The 24,279-nt window shown below is 46.5% G+C and overlaps 2 protein-coding genes and 1 long non-coding RNA gene across 3 annotated transcripts in view; 2 read left to right on the top strand and 1 right to left on the bottom strand.

Annotated features, from left to right (window-relative positions):
- The window catches only part of LOC121058892 (protein argonaute-1), a 27,057-nt gene extending 22,885 nt beyond the window's left edge, over positions 1-4,172 (top strand). The window contains exon 19 of the mRNA XM_040535019.1: positions 101-4,172. Within this exon, the coding sequence (XP_040390953.1) occupies positions 101-209 (109 nt within the window). The 3' untranslated portion in view covers positions 210-4,172. The remainder of the gene's footprint in view (positions 1-100) is intronic.
- On the bottom strand, positions 1,573-10,993 carry LOC121058896. Its single transcript, XR_005814387.1, has 2 exons — positions 8,746-10,993; positions 1,573-3,401 (listed from the first exon to the last, which is right to left on the bottom strand). It is a non-coding gene; the product is annotated as an uncharacterized LOC121058896 (long non-coding RNA).
- Positions 8,013-24,279, top strand: part of LOC121058891 (protein argonaute-3-like) — a 39,662-nt gene continuing 23,395 nt past the window's right edge. Inside the window, 5 exon segments of the mRNA XM_040535018.1 lie at positions 8,013-8,163; positions 15,881-16,052; positions 20,281-20,401; positions 21,370-21,578; positions 22,691-22,827. Of these exon segments, the coding sequence (XP_040390952.1) occupies positions 8,145-8,163; positions 15,881-16,052; positions 20,281-20,401; positions 21,370-21,578; positions 22,691-22,827 (658 nt within the window). The 5' untranslated portion in view covers positions 8,013-8,144.

Below are 24,279 nucleotides of genomic sequence, written 5' to 3' on the forward strand. Positions count from 1 at the left end.
CAGCGTCCAGAACAGCAGACTCAGATGTCCAAGGGGGTTTCTCAGTGTGCCTTGGGGGGGAATATTAAATAATTACACAATGATTTTCTTGCGCTTTCAGTGGCGAGGGCAGCCATATATCTGGACAGAGCAACGGCAGAGACCCCCAGGCCTTGGCAAAGGCTGTGCAGGTTCATCAGGACACTTTACGTACCATGTACTTTGCTTGAAAGCCTAACTTTTGTTACCTCACTCAAGAAAGCTTTCAGATTTGTAGGAGCCATACAAAAAAGGAAGCATTGGGACACCTTGTTTTTTTTTTCCAATGAGAAATCACTGCAGGGCAGGCAGCGTCGATTTGAGGCAGGAGACCAGCACCACGGGACAGAAAGATCCAACACCTTCGTAGGATTGGAAGAGACTGATTATTTTTTTAATTTTTTCTGGCTTTGCAAAATTTTGACCTGACCAAACACATGAAGGCATTCAAGGAAGGGATAAAACTCCCAGGAGGCGGAAGCAGGTTTTCATTTTTAAGATGCAATACTATAGACTCCTGACTGTGAAATGGCGGATTTGGTCCTCCGTTGCCCACCAGGCGCTGGTAGGTATTTTTTGTGGGGGTTGGGGGGAGGGGATTTTTAGAGCCTTAAAACAGAAGACTAGATTTATAAAACTAATATTTTAGAATATGAGATGCTTTAATGGGTTAAGGGGAAAAAACAACTAGTTTATAGGAGAATTCTAACACTAACAGTTCCCCGCCCCCGAATAATTCCCCCCATATAATGTAAGGCACCCTAGCACTTAGCTCAGAACTGAAAACTGTCTTCCTTGTGTTAAAAGCTAGTTAGCTGCTGCCACTTGAAGCAACAGTCACAGACTTTTCCATGGGTGAGTGCCTTACTACGATGCTGCAAAATTTCAATGTTTTTAATCTTGTAAGGAAAATAGTAATCTTGTCTTGATGGTGGTCCATATTTCCATCGGAAGGAGTTAATTTCTATGGTCCTAAGTTGCAGTTTGTGTTAGATCACAACCTCATGGTGGTTAAACTCCATTGAAAGATGTGCACTTTCATATAGGACACGTTTAATGGCTGCTGACCCATTTTTGTTTCCAATGTACTACTTGTTATTTAAAACTGTTTCTGACAAATGGGGGCATTGTCATCCCATGAGGACAGAAATCGCTATCAATTTTTTTTTTCCTGAATTTCTATGATGGACACCGGGATTTTTTTACTAAACATTATTTTTATATGATACCGAGTCTGTTGCCAAAATACACAAGTCATTAACATGCTCAGAGTTTACATCACCGCACTTCCTGAGGCTGTGCGCTCGCGCCAGAGATTTCTCATGTTTCCTGTCCGGTGAGTGTCACAAGCTGCAGTCCGTGCAGCTCCGGGGTACTCCTCAGCACCCATCTCCCTCGCACCATGTGCCTTCGACACATGCCTGCCTGGGCCGGCTGCTTTCGGAAGTACCGCGTACCCCAGCGTCAGCACCTCCAAACTGGCACCGTGTCTGCTGCTAGGTTTTGCTGCTCTTCGTGTCACGGTCTCACTGATTTCACGCGCAGGGTTTTTCATCTGAAAGCACACCACATTTGTTCCTTAGTCAGAATTGCGAAATCCTCATTATTGTCATGGGGGAAACTCCTACTGATTTGTGTTCTTTACAGGAAAAAAAAAGCCTTTTTTTCCCAACAGTAACGTAGTGACTGCTTTTCAGACTCATTTTGCTGCACAGAATGACCATTATGCACAGCAGGGCAGTAGTAGCAACTCATTACCGATATCAGGTGGGCAGATTATCCGGCTTTTGATATGAAAGGTGCGCACAACGCTTCCTTCAAGAGGAAGAATTACGTGTGCACTCCTACCAAGCTCTTTCACGGAAGAGCTGTCACCATTTTACTGCCAAGAGCGAACGCATTTTCAAAGCAGATCTATCCCAAGCACTGCCCCTTGTCAGTACGTGTGGATAGAAGCACATCTTTTAGTTCTGTACTTTCCGATGTTTGAACTCGCCTTGCCTTCATGAAAACCGCAGTAGTCATGTTGGCCCATTAATCTGTCCTAGCACCAGGAATTCACTCTACCTGTTTTCTTTCTGGGCAACATATTTGTGAAAAACGAAGACATCACTATGCTATGCAAACTAAGTGCTGAGCCCACTGATGTCACCTTCTGTGAAGATCCTACATTTAGCACAGTTGTATTTTGTCCTCAAGACTACAGTATTTGGCTCATATTCTCCTTTGCACCTTGTGTCAAACTCCACTGCTGTCTATCTGCAAGGTGGTGGGGAGGAGACCAGGAACTCTTCGTGGTCGGTAGGGTAGCCAACTCTTAGGGAAGCTTTTAGAGAGCAGGGAACGCGTCAACACTAAGTGTCAACATGAGAAGCCTACATTCCTCTACACAAGTGCCTGCATAGTGACACAAACTCAGCACCTCTCCATTTCATCCTCGGAATTCTGGCTTGTGTGCATTGAAAGCAAAATGATCTCAGAGAGGCTGTACCTGCTCACGTTGTGTTAGAAAGCCCCTCGCTAAGAATAAAATCGGGGTTTAGGCCAAGGTTCTCTCTGTAAATCAGTTTGTTCACCAGCATTACAACGGAAAGCACCTGGTTGCTGCTCTGCAGCAAGGGGCAAAGGTATTTTGGTTTCTATTTTTTATTTTAGTGTTTTAGTTGGGTCTAGACTTCTGAAATGTCTTTTAGTAGCTGTGGCATAGCACATGCCATTTTTAACCATTTGAAAAGAGACAGCGTGGGCATTTACAGAAACAGCTTGTTGCTCTGTAACAATTTTTTTTTTAACCTTGAGACTTGAAATGTAAAATGGACCTTTAAGATTTGCACTCATTTGTAAGGTGGCTGTTCATAGAAAACTATGAATGAAGACTTGCTGATGTAGCACCTACTTTTAACAGCAATTTTAACTACACAAAAGCTTCACAGCTTCTGAAACTCTCAGCTGTTGACTTGCAGATCATGTTCTGCCCTTATTTCACCCTCTGCGTTGGGTTTTCATGGTTTTGAATAAATAAATAAAAAAGCCAAACTAGTAGCTGCTGTGCCCTTTAAACCCTATTTCCATTTTGAAGAAATTTAGAAGGGGTTTGAGTTACCCGCATGTTTTATATAATGGACTATGCACTGTACCTTCTGCGCGGCTCCAGCATTCGATATTTCTACCCTTCTCTTGTCCAAGATGCAAGTGAAAAACTGCATGTTGAGGTGCTGTGCATTTTGGTACCCCTAGCGGATAGGTGTTAACCCAGCTACATATCAGGACTTGTAGTTAGCCACAAACTCCACGTGAACATCCTGAACGGCTCCCGAGTCTCTGCCTTCTCAGTGCGCACGTGTTCCTTCTGCGACTGGAACCACCGCCAAGTGCATGCAGTCCTGTGGGAAGAGGAATCGCTTTCATTTCCCTGTCAGTTGTTGAATGCTGTTTGTTTCCCTGATCTCCTATTGGAACGTAACGGGGGCGCGAGGGCAGAGCAGCCCTCGCCCCAGAGCTTCCAGGGCAGTCGCGGGGTTCTGGTGCTTGCAAGCCTCTGACCTGATGCCTGGTGTCACAAAGCCCGAGTGTTCAGCGTTGCCTCGTGGAAAGTTTTCTTCTTGGAAAATTAGTTAATGAAATAAAAGAATGTCATTCTTTCAGCAAGGGAAGCCAGACAGCTCTGGACAGCAATAAATGAGTGAAATTCATATCTTGCCTGAGTGATTTGCACTTCAATAGTTGTGAAAGAAAATTGATGGGGACTCCAGTGCTTTTGTGTTCAATTCTAGCCCCTTTCGTACCTCCTTTATACGAGCAAGTGTTGAACTGTACATAGGGTGTTGACAAGACATCCTGTTTGGGTTGTTTTTCTTGTGTTTGTTTTTCTTTTTTTTTTTTTTTTTTGCTTTAGCTTGAACTCTGTATGGTCCATTTGTTAAATAGACGTGAACAGTTGATGTACAGTACTTACTAAACAAGCAGCAGCACAAAACTTATTTTATTAAGAAAATATGGCTTATATTTTAAAGGTTGGATATCAACTTTTTTTTTTTTTGTATGCGTGGAATTAAGACTGGTAAAGAGTAACAAAATCCTTGGATTAGGCCAAAAGAAAATACTGTAAGATCATAACCACCTCTTTATTAAAGAAAACGGTATGATTAAAGAGCTCCAGAACATTGTATTTATATTTGATTTGATTGCTTTTGTGGATTTTTATTTTTATTTTTATTTTTATTTTTTGCCTTGGTCCTGATTTTTGCTTGCAACTTTGACTTTGCAGTCCCAAGTGTCTGTTACCCTGTAACTGTTGGCAGAAGACCTAAATAAAAGCAATGTGAATATGTTGGGGTGACACTCCTGAGTCAGATCGCGTGGGGAAGGAAGAAGCTTCCATGCTCAGTCCTGGCAGTTCACTGGAGGAGGGCTTGGGAACGAACAGTGAAATGCTGACTGTAGCTGGATTGCATCAGATATTGTGGAGGATCCAAAACTCCTCTCTTTCCAACTTATTTCTGTTTGATGAGAGAAACACTTAAGCGAGCGAGTAATATGCTTAAAACTTCTTGGAATATGATGGGCAATTCCACTTTTCATTAAATTCCACTTTTGATTAAATTCCACTTTTTCATTAATTCCACTTTTCATTAAAATATCTGAGAACCGACTTAATTTGAGCTCCTTCGGTTATTAAATGGCACAAGCGTACATCAAAATCTGCCGCCACTCCAGCTGCCTGGCCGTGCTACCTTAGCGTGACTTGAGTGGTTTTGAGACGGGCAATATAAAAGCAAACATTTCCTCTGGATCTGTCTTGACTCAAACCCAAAACCCAATGTAAAACTGCTACTTACATTTTTACCTGTACCTTTTGTTCCCCGTTCAAACGGCCCCCTGCTATCTCTCAACTTGGGCACGTTTACACATCGCGTTTCCGCTATTTGCAGGCTTTATTTTAGTTTGATTTGCGGAGCGGCCAGCTCCTGCACTTGCGAGATCGTTTCAGCCTTTTCTGTTTAAGTGGGTTGTGGCCAGACGTTTCCAATGGCCGTCTGCTGTGACTCTGCACGCTTCCTGCACGGCTTGTTTTGTGCTCGGAGGGTTACAAAAAGCCCACTGGCTCCGAGGTGCTTTAAGGGCAGATTTCAGACTCCTTTTGGGTTGGGGTTAAGCTTTGATCCCCGTGTTTCTGTGCCTTGTAATACTTTACGTTTCCCAGCTTTAGAGTTCCTTGCAAACTCCACAGTCCTCTGCAAACCCACGCCAATAGCTCAGGGCTCTGTCTTGGGGTACAGAACTGGAGGCTGTTTGCCATCCACTGAATTCTGGATTAGTTTGGGCTCTACCTTACAAGCACGTATTGACATACCTTTAGACGCTGAATTATTTAGCAGTTGAGCTGTAACTGTGGATTTTTGAATAATGCTAAGTGATTTTAAGGAGGGACTTGCTAATGGCATGCACGTACTCAGCTAATTTAATTAAACTGTTAGCACGCAGAACGTATTACACTGAACTGAGCATCTCTACAGATTCTGCACACCTTCTGCTCCTTTTAAGGTAATATCATTTAAAAAATATATATATATATCAGAAAAATCTTCTTTTGCAGCTTCAGGGGGACTGTATGTGAGAAAGAGAGGTGTAACAGAAAATTGTGCCTTGTGAAGCTGGGTCTGAAGTCCTGGAAAACAGATCGGACTCCTTGGTTTCAAATGTTAGGTCGGCATTTGAGCCCCAGCCCTCGGTTCTGATTACAGCGTCCTAAGCTGCAGCATCAGAAGTGCTCGCATACCTCTGAGGTACCCGCGTTCTGTGGAGATGTCTGCCTTGGGTATATCTGCTTGATCTTGGTGATCACGTTTCCCCTTCCCTCTCAGGATTACAATTAAGGAAATATTCTAGTAGCTTACTTTTAATTTCCATGTTTTTAGAATCTTTACAACGTAACTTCTCTGATAACTAAATTTACACTTTTAGGACTAATTTAGTTAGCAGTCCCTGGAACAGGAGTTCTTAATAATGTATGTGAAGCCTGGATCTCGAATCTCAAGCTCCTATTCTGCTGCTCCGACGGTGCAGTTCCCCTGCTGCTACCTCCGCAGCTGCGTAGCTGGGAAATGCCCCTCACCAGCAGGAAAGCTGACATCCTTCCTCCAGAACGAGCAGCAGGTTCAAAGATGCTTGGATAGCTTCTTTATACTCTTCTTATTCATGTATGTTTCTTATCAAAGAAGTACTTTGGGGAAGAGAAAATAGAGGTAAGGGTGCCACAGCCTGACCCCACGCTGGAACTGGTACGTCTGAGTCACTTTGCCGCACGCACACAATTGTTTTGCTTGTTTCACCCTCTGCGTTTCTTCTGGTGACAGTTTGTGTACCAAATCTATAACAAAGCGGTACTAAACATTGTTAAAAACACTGCCAAAAACTGAGGAGAGGGCAGGCATATGCTCTGAATTTATGCAGATCTAGTGAATCATAGCCTTTATTCTCCTCAGCCCGAGCTACTTAGTCTCATAGCTCCTCTGCAAACTGGAAAAAACAAACACAAGCCCGATGTCAATCCTTTGGTTGTTATGGGGATATCGAAGGATAACGTGTGTTTATCAGGTGTTATTTTTTAGACAGTTGACTGTGCACTTGTAAGATGTCTTTACCTGTCACTCCCCGAGAAAGAAGGCTGCGTGAAAGGCTCGTGGGACGCCTGCCCGTCCCCACGTGTACCCTGCAGCTGCCTTTAACCGTGCCTACAGAGCAGTTTTGTGCCTCGTCCTTCGCGTTTGGGCACTGCTGCAGCTTCGCAGGCCCCTTCCAGGCCACTTTTGTGCATTCCTGAATTTTTCAGCCCGGAGGACGAAGCCCGGCTGTTGTGGCTGTCCTGGCAGTGTGGACGGAACGTGCTGGAGTCTGCAGAGCTCCGGCCCAGGCTGTTCCACATTCCGCACGTGGGAAGTGCTTGCAGTGCGCGGTGTTCTTGGGGGTAACGAAGGATGAGGCTTAGTCCTTTAATGTTCATTTAGTGAGGATTAAAGAGAAACAGAATCACAGCATGGCTGAGGCTGGAAGGGGCCTCCTGAGATCAGCTGGTCCAACCCCCCTGCTCAAGCAGCGTCACCCAGAGCACGTTACATGGGACGGCATCCAGGTGGGTTTGGAGTATCTCCAGAGAAGGAGACCCCACAGCCCCTCTGGGCAACCTGTCCCCGTGCTGTCACCCGAATCGTAAAGTTCTCCCTCAGATGGCGACGAAACCTCCTGAGGTTTGATTTATGCCCACTACCCCTTGTGCTATCACTGCCCACCGCTACGGACCTCTCCAAAAACGTCGAGAATACTGGCCCCATCCTCTCCACATGGTCCCCTCAGGTACCTGTGACCTATGGAGAGGCTGGTGGGACGGAGGTTTGTAGGACGGAGGTTGGTGGGATGGAGGCTGGTGGGACGGAGGTTGGTGGGACGGAGGTTTGTAGGACGGAGCCTGGTGGCGCCCCCGTCCCTCTCTCCTCCATGCCCGAAGGAACTGATGTGGAACCCGTTCGGACCCGGGCTGCACCCCCTGAGGCACCGAAGCCCCTCGAGCGGCTGCGGGGGGGCTCGCAGGGTGCAGGAGGGACAACGGGGAGAGACGGAGCCGCCTCAGGAGACAACGGGGGGAGAAACGGAGCCGCCTCAGGGCCCCTCAGGGGACAACGAGGGGAGACGGGGCCGCCTCGGGGCCACCTCGGGGCCCCCCCCGGCCCCATCCCGCCGTCGCCCAGCAACCGCCCCCTCCTCCCCCGCCACTTCCGCACCCCCCCCCCGCCAGGAAGGGGCCGAGCGTTAGAGGCGGGACTTCCGGCGGCGGGGGCGCGCGGGGCCGAGCGGAGCCGAGCGGCGGCGGCGGCGACAGGCGCGAGCCCGGGGGGCTGCGGGGGCGGCCACGCAACTTCCGGCGGGGCGGGGCCGGCCGGGGCGGGGCGGGGGGGGGCCGGGCCGCGGCCTGCGGCCTCCGCCGAGCGGGTGGGCCTCCGCCGGGAGGGGACGGGACGGGACGGGACGGGAGGCCGGGCCTCCGCCGCCGGGCCGCCGCTGCCGCCGCCCAGCACCGCCCCGGGGCCTCCCGAGCCCGCAGCCCCCAGCGGCTGCGCCCAGCTCCATGCATGGAAATCGGCAGCGCAGGTGAGGGGCCGTGAAGGGGGGGGGGGCACCGGGCGTGAGGGGGGTGGAACCGGGCCCTGAGGGGGGCACCGGGCCCGTTGGGGGGGGCAGTGGGGACCCCTCCGTAGCCCCCCGGTGGTTTCGGGGCGCCCGGGGGGAGGCTGAGGGGGGGGGCACCGGGCCCGGTGGGGGGGATCTGGGCCCGGTGTGGGGTACCGGGCCCGGTGCGGGGGGTAGTGGGGACCCTCCCCGGTACCCCCCCGGTGGTTTCGGGACGTTTCGTAAGGGGCCGGCCCCGCGGCGGTGCGGCCGCCTTGCATAACGCCGTGCTGTGCCGGGGAGCTGGGCTTTGGGCGGCACCGGGGGGAGGGGGGGTGGTGGTCACCGGGCACACCGACGTGAGGCGGCTCCCGGTGGTGGCTGCGCCCCAAAACCCCGAGGCTCCCCGCACCCCGAGGCTCCCCGCGCGGAGCCGTGGCGGTTTGGTACGTGACGGTGGATCCCGGAGCCTTCCACCTCCTCCCTCACCCGCCGGGCCTTCTACCACGAAAAGCACCCCCCCCTCGTAGCATCCCCAAAGTGCTTTAAACGCGCCCGAAGCACCTGCCGCCTGCCTCTGAAACGTGCTCGGAGATCCGTCGGAAGGACTCCTGCCTCGCTTTATCAGCAGCCTTCGTCTCCCCGTGCCGGAGCGGCTCGAGGAGAGCTTGGGTCTGGGCTGCGTTTGCTCAGCGCCGCGTGAGGCAGCGGGTGGCAAAGGGCACGTCAGCAGCCGCGCCGAGCGCCGTGCCCCTCGCACCGAGAGCAGCCCCGGCCGCCGAAAACGTGGACGCGGGGCTGAAGCTGGCTGAGCAGGACGTGTGTTTTCATCCCTTCGGGTGTAGGTAGCTTTGGTGTTTAGGCAGAGGTTTGAATTAAGGATGGATTTGGCCCAGAAAAGCTTGCCACCCGAGCTGCGTCCTCGCTTAATGAGCTTGGATGATGGGACTGGAACCAATTGGGGAAGGTGCAGGGCGTTAGCGGTCCTGCGGAATTCAGGTGCTGTGCTAATGGTCTGTGTGTGTTAGGTAAACTTTAATGATAACCCGGTATAATTCGACTCATCTCAAGATACGGATTTGCCAGAGTAGCGCACAGATGTCTCATTTTTTTCTTTCCTATGAGTTTCCCTTTTGGAAGGCTGTAACGTGCTGGATTTTAGCAAAGTGCTGCCGTCGTGAGGCAGCGCTCCTGATGAGGTTAGTCTGCGAAGCGTTGCGTTCAGCACGAGGGACGTTTCTCTCCGTGTCTGCTCCGTAACGAGGAAAAGCTTTTGTGCTTTGTTAATGTCTGAGGGAACCTTCTGGCCGCCAGACCCCGGCGTTGGCACAGGAGGACACAAACCGTGCGTGGCTGAGCACGTAAGGGTTGAAGTCCTGTCTCCTAAAGGAGAAAGCCACTGAGATGTTGTGTCCTCTGCGTGTGGAGGGAAGATAAGGGGTGTCTCCGACACAAAGTGGGGAAGCACAGGGCTGTGAGTATTCCTGGAGTAAGGATGGAAGCCAGCGTGGTGTAGGTGAAGCGGTGCTGTGGGCAGCTTCCAGTCTGTGTGATGATCTTAGCCTCTGAAATCTGGCAAGTGTGCCTCTTCCAGACTAAATAATGCTCAAACGTGGCTTACAGCAGGGGGAGGCTGCGGCTGCTCGGGGTGCAGGTTGTGGTGAAATCAAGTAAACGGTGGAGTAGCAGCAATAAACTTGGCTGTGGAAAGGTGAAGGGAAGTGAAAACAGCTCTCAGGGAGCTGGAATTCGGTGTGGGGCATCGCGCTTCCAGCAGAGGAGGGTTGTGAACCTCCCCAAGGCAGGCGTGTGCAGTGCGCCCCTGCTGCCATGGCATCGCCGGCGCTCTGTGGCATAACGAGCCCGAGGACTCGAGCACTGCCTCCCTCTCCACTTACACTTCGTTACTCCTTCCTCCAAAGTTCAAAGCTTTTTGTGTTAAACGTGCCGTTGTTCTGTTGGCGCCGCTCCGGTACGTTTCCAGTGAAGCACTACGGACATCTTCCATCGCCTGGTGGCTTTCCTCTCCCAACTTTGGGCAGACCCAGTTCTGAGAACTGGGTGTTTTCTCTCTGCGTGAAGCCTGGCGACTTGGGAGGACCATTAAAAGCTGCATGTTTGTGGGTGGAGTAGAGCAGAGAAGGGGAATGAATCATAAGTGCCTTCAAAAGTTGCTCTTCCCCAGAACAGCGCACATGTGATGCGAGTTAGAGTGGAACCTCGCCTCTGTGGAATTGCAGGGGAAGCTGTTTGAATCAGAGCACGAGCTCCACAAAGCGCTCCTTCCTCGGTGGTTTAACTGTCAGGGTACTTCTTGAGCTGATTTCCCAGATAAATTAAAACAACAACAACAAAAAACCAAACGACGACAGGACCGTAAGGCTTGTGTGCTTTTCGACACATCCGGTACGCGTTGAAGCAACGTGCTAATCAACCAGCGATCTCCCACTCGCCCCAGCCGGTTCCTGCAGCGAAGAATTGAGAGGCAGCGCCTACCTGGGGCGCTCAGGGGAGCCTGAAAGCTCAGCCCATCATCTGAAAACTCGTGTTGGGTCCGTAGCGAGAAGTAGCAGGCAGCAGGGTGGCTTGCCAAGTGATCAGAGATCTCGATAACTGAAGTCATTTTTCTTCTGCCTTAGAATAGGTTGTATAACCCAACTGTCATGGAAAGCATTCACCTCTTAATTAAAGAAAGGGTTATTCTCGGATACAAACCAGTTTGGTTCTTAATGTTCTTCAGGCTCAGCTTCTCGTTGCTTTGTACCGCGGCGCGTTTTTCTGAAAACGGTGAGATTAGTCATTAATTTATTGCTTTTAATTTTGCTCGCACGCGGAACTTCTAAGGGATGTAGAGTAATTTTAGCGTTACGTTTAAAGAAGTTTCGCTCGGTGACTGTAAAAATGTATTTTTATTTTCTGGTAGCACGGTTCTAAACTTGGCCGTATCCCACGTGCCTCAGATCTGCCGTGCTGCTCTCAGATATTCTTCAGGCAGAAAACTGGAGAAAGGGAGCTGCGTGCGGCTCAAACCTGAGCCCAAGGTGGCAGGCCGGTGGACAGCGCGTTTCTCCTGCTCGGTAATAGCAGTTTGAAGTTAGGGACTGTGTCGTTTTCAAAACAGTGAGTAGGAAACCGGGAAGACAAAACCCCAGCACCTTTGGGACGCGGTGGCACCGCGCTGGCGGGGTCCTCGCGCTCTCCCTCCTCCTCCAGCCCGTCGCTGTGAACACACAGCACGGATCAGCTGCTTTTTGGAGCTAGACGCTCTCTGCCCTTAGATTTTATTACTTTTTTTTTTTTTTAGCAGGAATTTATAAGCATTTGTTATCTCGTAAATGCTTCCAGAACACTTCGCTGTGTCTTCTGTACCCGTGCTGTGCTAGAGCAAGTCAGCGCGCTGCTGTCTGTCTGGGCGCTTGGCTATCGCTGCGAGTGGTGTCAAAACGTTGGCTTTTGATGAGTTTTAACATGACTTATTAGATGAGGCCGTTAAAAGAAAAACGTGGAGCCTAAATTGCGAGCAGGAATGCTTAGAAAACGTGGATTGCATTACTCATAAATAATGTAATGCCACCCAGAGAGGCTGCTGCTGCAGAAATACGGCAATTCATGATTTCTGGCATAAGTAAGGAGCCTGGTTATTGAAACCAATGTTTAAATATAATCTTCCCTATCTATTTTTTTAATTTGGAATTAACTCATGTCTTGCTGGTGACAGGATTTTCTCTGAGCTCCATAGGTTGGGCCTCTGAGTCCGTACAGAAGCTGGGGGCCTCTGAAAGGGAACTTTTTTTTTTCCCCTCCCCTCTCCATCCTTTCTCCTCTCTTTAGAGAGCTTTCTGCAGCGTGCAGGCTCCAGCCGGGGGATGAGGTCTGTGAGACAAGTCTGCCTCGTGTTCCTGAGCTGGAGTTTCAATCATCTTTTCCCTGTTAAGTCCCCTATCCTGGTTTTTAAGACCGGGTAGTCACCCATTCAATTAGAGATTTAGAACAGCTTTACACACAAATAAAACTATTCAGTAGTCATCTGTTAATAGTTTTTAATTTTGTAATGCTGAAGCCCAGAGTAGGAAAAGGGATAATTTCTTGCCGGAAGCTTGGCGCTGATTTTCGTTCCTTGCAGAAAGGCTCACGTAAGGAGATCTGCATTTTCTATTAGCATCCTGCTAGAAATCGGGGGTTTGCTTCCTGCTTTGACACCGCCTCGCGTTCCAAAAGCTTCGGTTTTCCCCAAAACGGTTTTATTGGAAGAGTTGGGAGGTTTCTGTGCCTGCGCTTTCAGTTCAGGCGTTATTGTGCCTGGGTCCCCGTCTGGTTGCTGGATTCAAACCGTGTTTTGGGTGCGAGCCAGACGGGGTCTGAACCGCGAGCTGTGCCGCCACAGCAAACACCGGAGGGTTTCGTTGTTTGGTCTTCGTAGTAAATCCGTACTTCTGCAGAAGAGACTGTCGTGATTCAGATCCTGCCCAAGCCATCAGGGTACTTCCACGTTGGTCTGGCACGTGGTCCGATTTCGGAGGGAGTTTCCAAGCTGTGGATCCGAATCCCAACAACCACAAACTTCGGAGGTTTGCAGGTTCAGCTGGGGTCAACGCTTCCGAGGTGCCGGCACCTCCGCCTGGACCGAACTTGTGTCCGAGCCAGAAACCCTGGTCTTAACGTTACTCCAGGCTTCAGCTCTTTGAGAAGTAGTATCGGTGTGAGTTGGGTTTTTTTTGGCTTTTCATGAATAATACTTGCTCCGTTTTAGCCGTTTTTTGCTTTTTGGTGAATTGATATTGGTACGGGGGGGGGTGGCGGCGGGGGATGGTCCCGGCAGGCTCTGCTGCTGCCTCTTCCCGAGCCTTCGCTTGTGAGAGGTCTTCCAGCGTTGAAGGATGCTCATAAATAATGCCTCCAACGAATGCCACGAACAGTGCTTTATAAATCAATATGCCCTCGGGTCCTGAGGAGAGATTCTCATTTTCCGGTCTGTGTTCTTACCCACGTGGAGCCTTAGTTAAACGTTTCCTCTGCAGCCCGTCCCCGTGTGCTCTCTGAGGAACCGCGCGCTCCGAAGGTTCACGGTACCCAGTGGCAGCTCTTGTGTCTGCTGGAGGCTTCCTCCCTCGCTGGGGAAAAGCCTCCCAGGAATCCATCCGAGGCTCCGGGTGCAGTTTGGGCGTTCGTCCTTCCGTGCTCTGCAGCGGTGGGTCACCACTTTTTGTTGCTTCCTTCCATCCGCAACCCGTTCTGTGAATTGAGTACCGATCTGGCGTCCCAAACAGACCTGATCTGTGTTCTTTCATGGACTTTTAAGAGCATGCTAGGAACGTGTTCACGTTTGGTGTTGTAGCAGCAGGGTAGCAATAGGCAAACCTTGTGCTGGGGCAGCAAAAACCTCTGCCCTCGTCCTCCGCCGCGCCGCAGCAGTGCCATCGCGGGGGTTTTTCAGACTTGATGTTCCTATGGCTGGGTGGCACCAGAACGAAGCCCTTCTGGGCGTGCTCAGCGTGGGGTAGGATAACGCCACAGCTCGCGGTTTTGGTTTACCTGGGCAGTGCCCGGGAGCATCCTCCGGTGTTTGGGCATTTGCTTCGTGGGGCTTGGTTCATGGGTTCGAAGGCAGCGCCGCGTGGCCTTTCAGTGTGTTTTTGAGGGGGTTCTGGCATGTTTGGGCAGCCACTGCAGAGCGGAATTACCATTTACTCCTGTTTCTAGCGGGCTTGCCCAAGGGAGCCTCCGCACCACACAGAATTGACAGCAAAATCAGCTGAACGCCCCACAACGATTCACGAATGACGTGTAGACCCGCACCGTTTATTTATCACCCCCTTGATTCGATTCCTCTGGGCCGCAACCCGGCCCTGGCCGCTTCCAGGCGCACCCTGCCTGACGTTGGTAACCAAATACCGCTCCCCTCTTCCAGGGATTTGCTCTTGTGCAGTTGAACACTCGGATTTTGTTCGGGTGAGCAAAGGGTGAACAGCGGGGTAGCGTTCCCTGCCCCAGCAGCACCTGCAGGGGGGAGACGGGGCAGCCAGGATCACGGCATCCTCTTTAACCTTATCTGTATTGTCTTTGCATTTCCTACGGTTATAAACTACGGCGTGCATGATCTCGTAATAAAAAAATCAGTGGTCGAGTCGTTCGTGTCACTCAGATGTTTCGTAGTAACTCTTCACGTATGCTTACATCCTGAAAACATTTCGGGAGTAAATTGTAGGGCTGCCTCTACTCGTGTCATCGTCCCAAAATGAAGGAAAAGTTTAAGAGAACAGATGCCTGGAACAAGTTTGGCATAAGCGTAGTCTGTGAGGGTGTTTTAAACGATGCCTCTTGTTTTGTGTTTTTGTTTTATCTTAGGGCTCGACGCCAACCCACCCAGAATTTTTTGGTAGGTTTCTGGGTAGAGCCAGACAAATGTTACGGTGGAACTCGGCTTTGATGTTCACCTATTCTCAGTACGCAGCCTCAAGATAGTGCAGCTTTTTCCAGGAATGGTGGAGATTAATCAAAAGACAAATAAGATGTTTTTACCAGCACTTGACATTTCGACTCTTCTATGAAAATGAGTGGGCAGGAATTGCTGTCTGCGTCACTGAGTAGGAGTGGAGGGGAGAACTTTTAACTGATCTGATCGAATGCTCAGTAAATCATGACGTTTGTGGGATGAGTAATTTTAAAACTGGAAGCAACTTGGACTACAAAGCCTGTTGTTTTTGTTGTTTCCTGAATGGAAAGAGGTATTTTGAAGGGGCGATACCAGCAGAGATTCTTGAATGCGGACCGTGTTTACTACTGCGATTGGGTGTGTAAGCTGTGAGTAACCGGGATCTGGAGCTGAGGATTCCTGTCTAAATGGCACAAACTAAACGGAGTGGATAACCGGGTGGGAATGCAACACGTTACCAGCTAGATGCGTTTAGGTAACTTTTGAAATACACATCTCTTATTCCGGATTTCGATGGTTTCTCTGAGCAGCTATGGGTGTTCTTTTCTGAAGTCTAAGTGAGGAAGGGTTTTATGGTTCTAGCGTCTTAATCGGAGTCTGTCGCCTTCTGGCCGGTCACGTTTATCAGTGGAGTTGCACAGGAAGTAATGGCTTTGTTCTTCGTCCATTTTCAGCCAGCACAGTTCAAGAATAATGTCTTCGCAAGCTATGCTCACGATGACAGTAAAAGTTTGTCACAAACAGCACAAGTCCAGAGCTGCAGTTTTGTTGTTACGCGGGTGTTCACAAAAGGCATGTGAAAACTGGTGGTTTAATGCCAGGCTGACTTTCCCCAATAATAGCGTTACGAGGAACAGCACACGTTTTTGTTGGTTTAGGACGTTTCCTGATCTTATTCATGCTAATCACATCAGCTAAAACTGATCAGTAAGAAAGCAGTCTAGTTGTGAGTGGAGGGGCATGGAGGGGAACAGGGCAAGCGTTAGCTTGGAACTTAATGTGTTAGCGTGCCGTTTGGTAAGGCCCGTCTGCCCTTCTTCGAACGTGCTAGCTCTGATGCGTGCCTGGCCCTGCGTGAGTTGGTTCAGGGAATTAAAACTGAAAAAGAAAGTACGTTAGTAAGTCTCGATGGGAGACCAGTACACGTACCTGCAAATGCAAGGAGCCTTCTGTATTTTTAGCTGCCAAAATGCGAGCAGGTGGTACCTCTGCAACACAGCGTTTTGTGGTGCCTATCTCCTGATCTGTCGTTTTTCTCTTTTGCAGGACCCGTCGGGGCACAGCCCCTGCTCATGGTGCCCAGACGTCCTGGCTATGGCACCATGGGCAAACCCATTAAACTGCTGGCCAACTGCTTCCAAGTTGAAATCCCAAAGATTGATGTCTACCTCTATGAGGTGGATATCAAACCAGATAAGTGTCCTCGGAGGGTGAACAGGTAAGAAGGTGAAACGTGTCTCCTAAAGTATTCTTGTGCTGACATTTTTAAGCAGAGGGACCTACTGAACTAAATGCAGCCTGTGTAGCTTGAAGTCTGAGCATCCATAGAGCAGGTGAGAGTTGTGTTCCGCTACGCTATGTGCAAGTTCTCACAGCTCTCTGTGAGATGGGTGCAGAACCTGCTCCAAGGTCTTTTAGTTGGGTTGTGTGCTATGGAGTGGGCCAGCAGGTAGTGGTCACAGTACTCTGTGACGGGTTTGATGGCAATCTCTATTCCTCAGGGCATCAGAAATATGGTATAGCTGTAGGCACTGACTCTTTTTAGTAGAAATACTGGCTGCTAAATCATTTCCATTAGCAGATATCTACTCCTATGGACGTTTGTGTTCTTGGTTGATACAGCGGTGCATTGGTTAATTCCCAAACTTAATTCACACGGGTGCTGTGATCGGAAGCTGGTGTCTGAAAGCCACCTCTGTAGGTGTGGGAGGAGACAGAAATCAGCTGGAAAGCTTCCCTTAGGAGCAGTGGTATGAAAGCGCTGCAAACAAACTAGTTTTCCCCTTGTAATAGATATTTCATGGAATCAGCGTCGTTTTTGAAATGAACGGGCTTGGTTTGAGCTCCACCTGTGTCCTCTCTGTTAGAGCGTTTTGTACAGTGCATTGTACCTCATCTTGTTTTCACGGCTGCTGGGTCTTAGGTCGATTAAATCCCTTCCTACTCTCCTGTATTTCTGGATTGCTGGTTAGATGGAGAGAATATTTCCATGCTCTGGATCCCCATTCATTTGGTGATCCAACAAATAGCCCATTTTGGGTTCTTGATTCTTCAGCCTGATCAGATTGCTTGTATAGCTTTTTATACGTGGCCTTGGTATATTTTGTCCTAAACTTTACAAATTTTGGTAGCCAAAGAAGCCCCTTTGGAAAGTGCTTTAAATTGAAAGTCTGATATTGTAGCTATAATTTTTTTTAAAGATGACAACCTTTTGTATCTCCTGTATTTCTTCTCTGCATTACATAATGTTTTAGGAGGAGTTACTTCTTAGTTTCTTGTGAAATCCATTTCATCAGTTAGAAAGTTTAGCACAGCTGAGAAGCAATCTTTTCCTCTTTCATCTGTGAAACCCTGGATTTTGCCTTTTAACAATAAAGTGCTGCTAGCGCCTGATTCTGGCTGGCAATTTTTCCCCCTGCTAGTTGAAAGCTGCAGTTGTGAAGTTGTGAAGCTGCATATGAATGCCTACATCAAATAAGAATTAAAAGGAAACTAATAAATTGCTAAAATTGGGATATAATATTCCTGTGTGAATTAATATTTAATATAATCTCACTGTTATGAAAAGTTAATTTACTGTATTGTTAAATGAAGAATGCTTGTGAAACCATGGGCATAGGAATACAAAGAGATTCTAAACTGCTCTAAACTGACTTACTGTTTTGTATGACTTTCAGATAAATGCCATTTCATTTAAATCTATTGACTAAAAAGTCTTTTTTGGAAGGAAATGTTAAATATTAAAATAGACTAAAGGAAGCCTTAAATCAAAGCTATCGGAACTCTGATCACTCATGCAGTCAGGGTCTGTGATTCTCTGTGTAGTAAGCTTTTTCTTTAAAAGTGGGAAAAAAACTAGAGATGTTTGAAAATAGTGAACTTGAGATAGGTCGTTTTAAGATAGCAGCTAAGCTTGATTTTTTTTAATTTTTGAAAAGTTAAATATTTCCCTTTCGTGGGCCTGCTTGGAGGGTAATTTCAAGCTTGCTTCCAGAATTAAATCTGTTTATCAAAGCTTGTCTTAGTTGGTTATGCTTTAGATAAATGCTGTGCCTTCTGAAACTTTCTGCTTTTGTGGAGAGAGGCAGAAGTATTTAGTTTGTAAAGTAGTTCAGCGTGAAATTGTAGATATTTTTGCGTGCTAACAATGATTTCCTGAAGGCTGTTAGCAGCTGATACACCTTTGCATACCCTTTGTCTCAGGTTATCTGTATACATTGCTTCTGACTTTTTTAGGTTAGTGAGTGCTCGTTGCTTCTCAGAAGTGCTGTTTACAGGTCGGAAATAATTTTCAGTGCTTTTTGAGTGAGGTTTCTCATGAGTTGAGCTAAGAAGGCCAACTGAACGCAGGCTATCTAAGAAATTGCTTTAATAGTCACATTTAATAGTCAAGTAGACTTAATTTGTCTTAATGTGATAGCAAGCAGTACGTAAAATATGACACCTAATATAATCTGTAGTTTAAGATCTGAAAGCTGACGGTAAGTTTTCCATGCATATTGTTTTATTTTTTTCCCCAAACTAGGGAACCATGAACTTGGTTATTTAAAACTATTCCTACTTTACCAACTTTAATGCAAGTAACAATGTAGGAGATGTTAGTTAAAAACTGCAAGAGCTTGGATAAATGAGCCCAGTAAAAGAATATGGTATCTGCAGAGTAAGTGCCTCTGAGCGTGCTGTGGGTTACGCAGAGAAGAATGGCTTTTGTTAGTCTAAATTGAAATCAGCGTGCTGGACTATACATCCTTTGAAGAATTTTCTTAGAAATACATTTTTCCCTTTCTCTCCATGCTGCGACAATTACTGCTGAGAAGTCAGTGGGTTTCCATAGGCTCAGCTCCTGAAATAGTTTCTGACTGACATCTTGGCTGCTTGGATTGGGAATAAATAGGTTTTTAAGTCTAATTTTTGAAGATTTTGCTGAACAGCTGCTGCTTTTAAAATTCACCTCCACCTTTGCTAGTTTTAACCTGCATGGAGGCTTTAAAAACTCGAGTTTCTCTTGTGTTTCCTTTTCCCTTTCCTTGGCAGTGCTGTTCTTCACCACTGTTTCCGCTGTGTCGTAAACTGGAAAGCGGAAGGCAATAACGCCTTGCCTTGAAGCTGTCAGTCTGTGCGAGAGCGGGAGACGGCTCTGGCATGAGTTTTGGTTCCCAGAGCCTCTTCCTTGTCCCTCCTGCTCCGTTCCTGGTCCCTGATGTGCATCCATCTGCATTTATCATGGGTCGTGCGATGGAGCTGGTGCTTACAGAGAGCTGCTGCTGCACGTGTAGCATCGTGCGTAAGGGAGCGGGGTGCCAGAGCACTTGGGGATTTGGGGCAGAAGGACTTGTGCCAGAGCACAACCGAGTACTAAGTAGACACGTTAAAGGGGCTTTAGTATGCTCTGCTTTTTGCCAGTGGAAGGACTTGGATGCTGAGACTTCAAGTGAGTTTCTCTTCGCCTTCTCCAAGTCCCCAGTGAAAGTGCTGCTCTCACCCTGCTTGAAGAGGAAGCTGGCGTTGGTTGTCTGAGTATTTTAGGCTAATATTGCCGGGTCAGGAAATGGTATGAGTAAGCTTCGGCATTGCAAACGTGCTAGTTAGTGTATGCTTAAGAAGGAAAATGTTTAATTTCTGTAAAATAAGGGAACTATGACACATCAAGATAGCTTGCAGTGGAACTGAAACACAAAGAATCCCCAAAGAGTTCAAAATGCGGAGGCATGTTTCAGTCAGAGGTATTGCAAAACTCTCTTTGCACCTGATGTATCTACTACTTGTATTGAGAGGACTTCTTTAATATGAGATGAAATTTCTTTTTTCAAGTGTAAGTTCAGTGCTTGTGTCTCTTTACAACAGGTTCCTATTTTCTTATTGCCATCAGCTCACAGTAAAGTAGGAGAATCTAACTATGCAAATTTCATCTTGACTTGATTTTATTGTAAAATCTTAGATTGTTAACGACAAGACTTTTATTAGGCCACCTCATCTTTATATAAAACGTGGGCAGAATTCAAAACTCCTGTTAGCTGAAGAGCAGATGTGTGTTACTGGGTACAGGGTACAATTCATTTGTACGGCTTCCGTGGGCTGGCATTGCTCTGTACCGGGTTTTCATAATAGCTTGTGGGTTTCTTCCGAGGGAAGTGCATCCTTGCCTTGTATATAAAGCTTATGGAAAGGCCTCAGTCATTTCTGCTACTTTCTGAAATGTTTTTAGCAAAATTACTTTCTGGTACTTAAGCATTTGCACTGATTGTGATTTTATTTTGTAGCGTTTTTCTGTTATCTTAGCTGCAGCGTGCGAAGCACTTTTTGGGAATATCGGTGGGTGTTGTATAATCGCCTCGAGCGGTGTGTTTATTGAAACTGCCTCAGCAAAACACAGCGTGTGTGGGAGCCAGTTCCAGCATGAAACTTCTCTGAAAACGTTTTCAATGTGTAAATATCAACTTTTCTAGGGAGGTGGTGGACTCAATGGTGCAGCATTTTAAAGTGACAATATTTGGGGACCGTAGACCAGTTTATGATGGGAAAAGAAGCCTTTATACAGCCAATCCACTTCCTGTGGCCACTACTGGGGTAAGATAACTGGAAAAACAATGGTACTTGTAACAGCTGCTTAGAAAAGCAAAAGAAACAAGCCCAACTTCTAATATTACTGAATTCAGAAACTATCTTAAGGTATCTGTGCTGAAATAGTCCTTTTAATGCAATTTCTGTAAATTTCAATATATGTAAATATATTACATTATATATAATGTGTCATAGTTGCATTCAGAACCTCCCCTAGAATTTAGTCACCTCTTTCTACAGCGTAATCTATTAAATAGAGTTTTACAGACTGTAATACAGCTTACTGTGAAGTACTGTTAATAAATTAAACTGCAGTTTCTTTGGAATGAAGAGTTTTCTAATTCAAGATGACAGTTCCGTGAACCACATCTACAGTTCCCTTTGTTTTGTGCGTTGAATTATGTACTTCATCAAATGTGCGATATCCTAATTATCTCGGTTTTTGAGTCTCTGGCCCACTTATGGGAAGGAGTGAGAATACCTGTCCATCGATCAAAATGAATGGAGTCTTGGTGTGTTGTTAAAAGCAGATCCTGAGATCTGTCCTTTTGCAGGGACAGCAAATAATGAAGTATTCAGTTTAAGTCAAGAATTCTACATCTGAATTTTTTTGTATCTTAAGGATGTTTGGTGCATATGTAGTGTTAGTAACTGCATTTAAGCTGTCAGACATAACTTCTGGATAACTCATGCAGTCCAGCTCTTATCTAGGTGTATTTTTATATAGGTATCTAACAGATTAATAGGGAGTTTTGATTCACTGAGACTTGCGAAGTAGCTTCTCCTTTCCCAGCTTTCCAGTTCAATAAATAGATAGTAGAATAGATAAATAGCTTTCCAGTTCAATAAATAGAAGTAGATGGTCCTGCTCCAATACTGCCTCGGATTTCAGGAGTTAGGTAGAGGTGACAAACGCATCCTAGCAAACTCACAAATTAAACAGCCACTTTCTTTTTTTCCCCTCAACCACCCAGGTGGATTTGGATGTGACATTACCGGGAGAAGGTGGAAAAGATCGTCCCTTCAAAGTGTCAATAAAGTTTGTTTCTCGGGTGAGCTGGCACTTGCTGCATGAAGTTTTGACAGGAAGAACCTTGCCTGAGCCTCTGGAACTAGACAAACCTATCAGCACTAACCCTGTTCATGCTGTCGATGTGGTGCTACGACACCTACCCTCCATGAAGTAGGTTCACTGTCTTCCTGCAGTCTGTCTTTACCTGAAGTATCCCCATTGGGAGACCTTCATCCCTGTTTTTTCACAGGTGAAAAGAAAAAAATGATCATTCCCTCATGCAGCACACCTGATTAGTAGAAGTATGTATTTTTGTAGACATTTAAACTCCAGAGCAGGTGACGTGTTTCTTTGGAAAGCTCAAGAAACAGGAGATGCTTATATTAGGTCTTAATTGAAAAACGGAGAGTTTACAGTATGCTAGAGCACTGCTTTTACATTTTCTGTTCAAAATGAGCCAGATATTGTGTACCTGGTGACTATCTAAAAGCATGAGTCTCTAGTTCAGTGATATACCCATCAATGGTGCGTGGTTCTCAGGATTTAAATACATTGTTGAGACTAGATCCTGTCTTAACCATGTCTGTTACTCTTTATCTCAGAACCCTGAAATATTAGAGAAGGCCCTATCGATTTTTGCCTTACTTGGGCCTTGGAATTTCCTTTTTGATTGCTGGCTGTACCTTTCACTGGTGTTTTTCATTGGGTGTCACTGACTCTTAGAAATGGTCTGTGGTTTTGTGGAAGCCAGTCTTCTTCAGCTACCCAGATTGTAAGGAAATGTGAAAGACTGTTGTGCCTGTACTAATGCCTGTACATTTCAAATGTAAGGAAGCATGGAGGTTTGTGAACTTACCTTTTCTACTCAGAAAGCATTAGTTTCTCTAGTTCTTTGTTACCACTGCAGTTTTAATGCAGTGTACACCGAGAGAAGTAATCAAACGTTCACTAGTAAAACATTCAAAATGATATTTGAAGGTCAGTCTGGTATATACAGTGCTATTGTACAGAATCTGTGCTGTGATGGAAGTTACGCTTAATAAAGTGGAAGATCAGAAAGGAGAAGTTAACTTGTTGCAAAAACTAGTAAACGTTTTGTCTAAATTTAAAAACACTGCAATGGAAACACCAGCATTCAGTGTATTGTTTAAACTTGACACTGATCCCAGTGCACAAAATTCCAAAAAAGAATAATGCTGTGCGGTATGATCTCCTAAGACAGAGCTTTTTATCGTATATTGGGAAAGTGATAGCATAAACGTATGGTAATCTTTTTTGGCTAGGTACACCCCTGTGGGCCGCTCCTTTTTCTCAGCTCCGGAAGGCTACGATCACCCCTTGGGTGGCGGCAGGGAGGTCTGGTTTGGATTCCATCAGTCTGTTCGGCCTGCCATGTGGAAGATGATGCTCAATATTGATGGTGAGTTGGGATTCGGAGTTGAGAATAAAGATCATAATTCTTGCCTCTAAGAATACAAATGACCTTGAAATTCAGTCCGTTAACTGTCATGTGTTTGTGTTTATGATACTAAAATCTAGGTAGTAGAGTAACTTCTGTTGCTTTCTGTACGGAAGGATTTAGTAACCGTGAGCCATCTACACTAATTTCTTGTCTTTTTTTTTGTAAAGAATAAAGAGTTAAAATAGTTTGGGGTATTTTGCTAGAATTTGTACCAGAGTAAGCAAATTTCCAAACTCTAATCTCTTCGTGTGCAAGAGATTTTCATCTGAAAAATACATGAGTCTTACGGCTCAGTTTAAAGATTTAGCATTTGTAATATCCTCATAAAATGGAACGTTAACTGTAAAGGCAACCTTCTGCAGGAGTTTTAATGACAATAGTCGAGTGAGATGGTAATAATAAAGTGTATGCATGCATACTTTGGCTTGCTCTTCAGCCAATTCAGACCAGACCTCTACAGCAAAGGCTACCTAGAAATCCTGGTCTTCTTTTTTTCATTTTTGTTGTCATGCCAGCATTTGAGCAGAAGTTTACCTGCCATATTAAAAAACAAAATCCTTTATAGGGAGAAAAGGCCTAGCATAGCTTGTTTTCCTCCTTCACTTCTGTACTGGTGCATCCACAGTAAGACAGACAAATTGCTTAAGCTGTCTCTGTGAGGCTGTCCGCAGTAGGTGGTGTTCAGTGCTTACAAGGAAACTGTAAAGTGTATCACAAATACCTATGTAAATAGGGCTAATTAAGGTGGGCTTTCTTATGCTAAATCAGGTCTACTCGGCACCACTTTATTAAGTCCCGGATGAATGTACTTGGGATGAGCCAGCGCACGTGTCAGATTCCTTGTGTCTGTAGGCACTCGAGTCTGCCTGGTAGCTAAAACCCCTGCAGAAAAATGTCAGGGTTTGAGATGCAGGTGCTGCCTAAAAGTTTCTGTAATTCACATTCTGTTCTCACTGTCTGTCTGAAATGCTTTCTAAAACCAATGTAAATAGCCTGACTTCTTGAACTTTGTTAAACGCTCCAAGTCAGGTTGTGAGTAGAGCCTGTCTTAAAGCGTAATGAAAATGTCACGTATTACTGAGCTTTCACAACAAAAATGTGCATGTCCACTGCTGTGGTTTGCCTGAATTGTGAATGATACTCATTTGACTTCAGGTGGGTTTGCTCTTTTAAAATTACCATTCAAAGTGCAGCTATGACTTAGTTATTGTTTGGAAAAGGAATGTAAAAATATTTCCAGCCTGAGAAATATCCAATCCTAGTATCTGTGTGCAAGGTACTGAGGTAACTACTGTTCAAGGAGGACAAGAGTATTAATTTGTACCAATTTATGATGCACTGCGCCATTACCTTCTGTGAAGGTGGTTTTTCCTGCCAGTGTTAAATAGCGTAGTAGTTATTCTTGCAGTA

Source organism: Cygnus olor, chromosome 23 (assembly GCF_009769625.2).
Source record: "Cygnus olor isolate bCygOlo1 chromosome 23, bCygOlo1.pri.v2, whole genome shotgun sequence".
NCBI lineage: Eukaryota > Metazoa > Chordata > Aves > Anseriformes > Anatidae > Cygnus > Cygnus olor.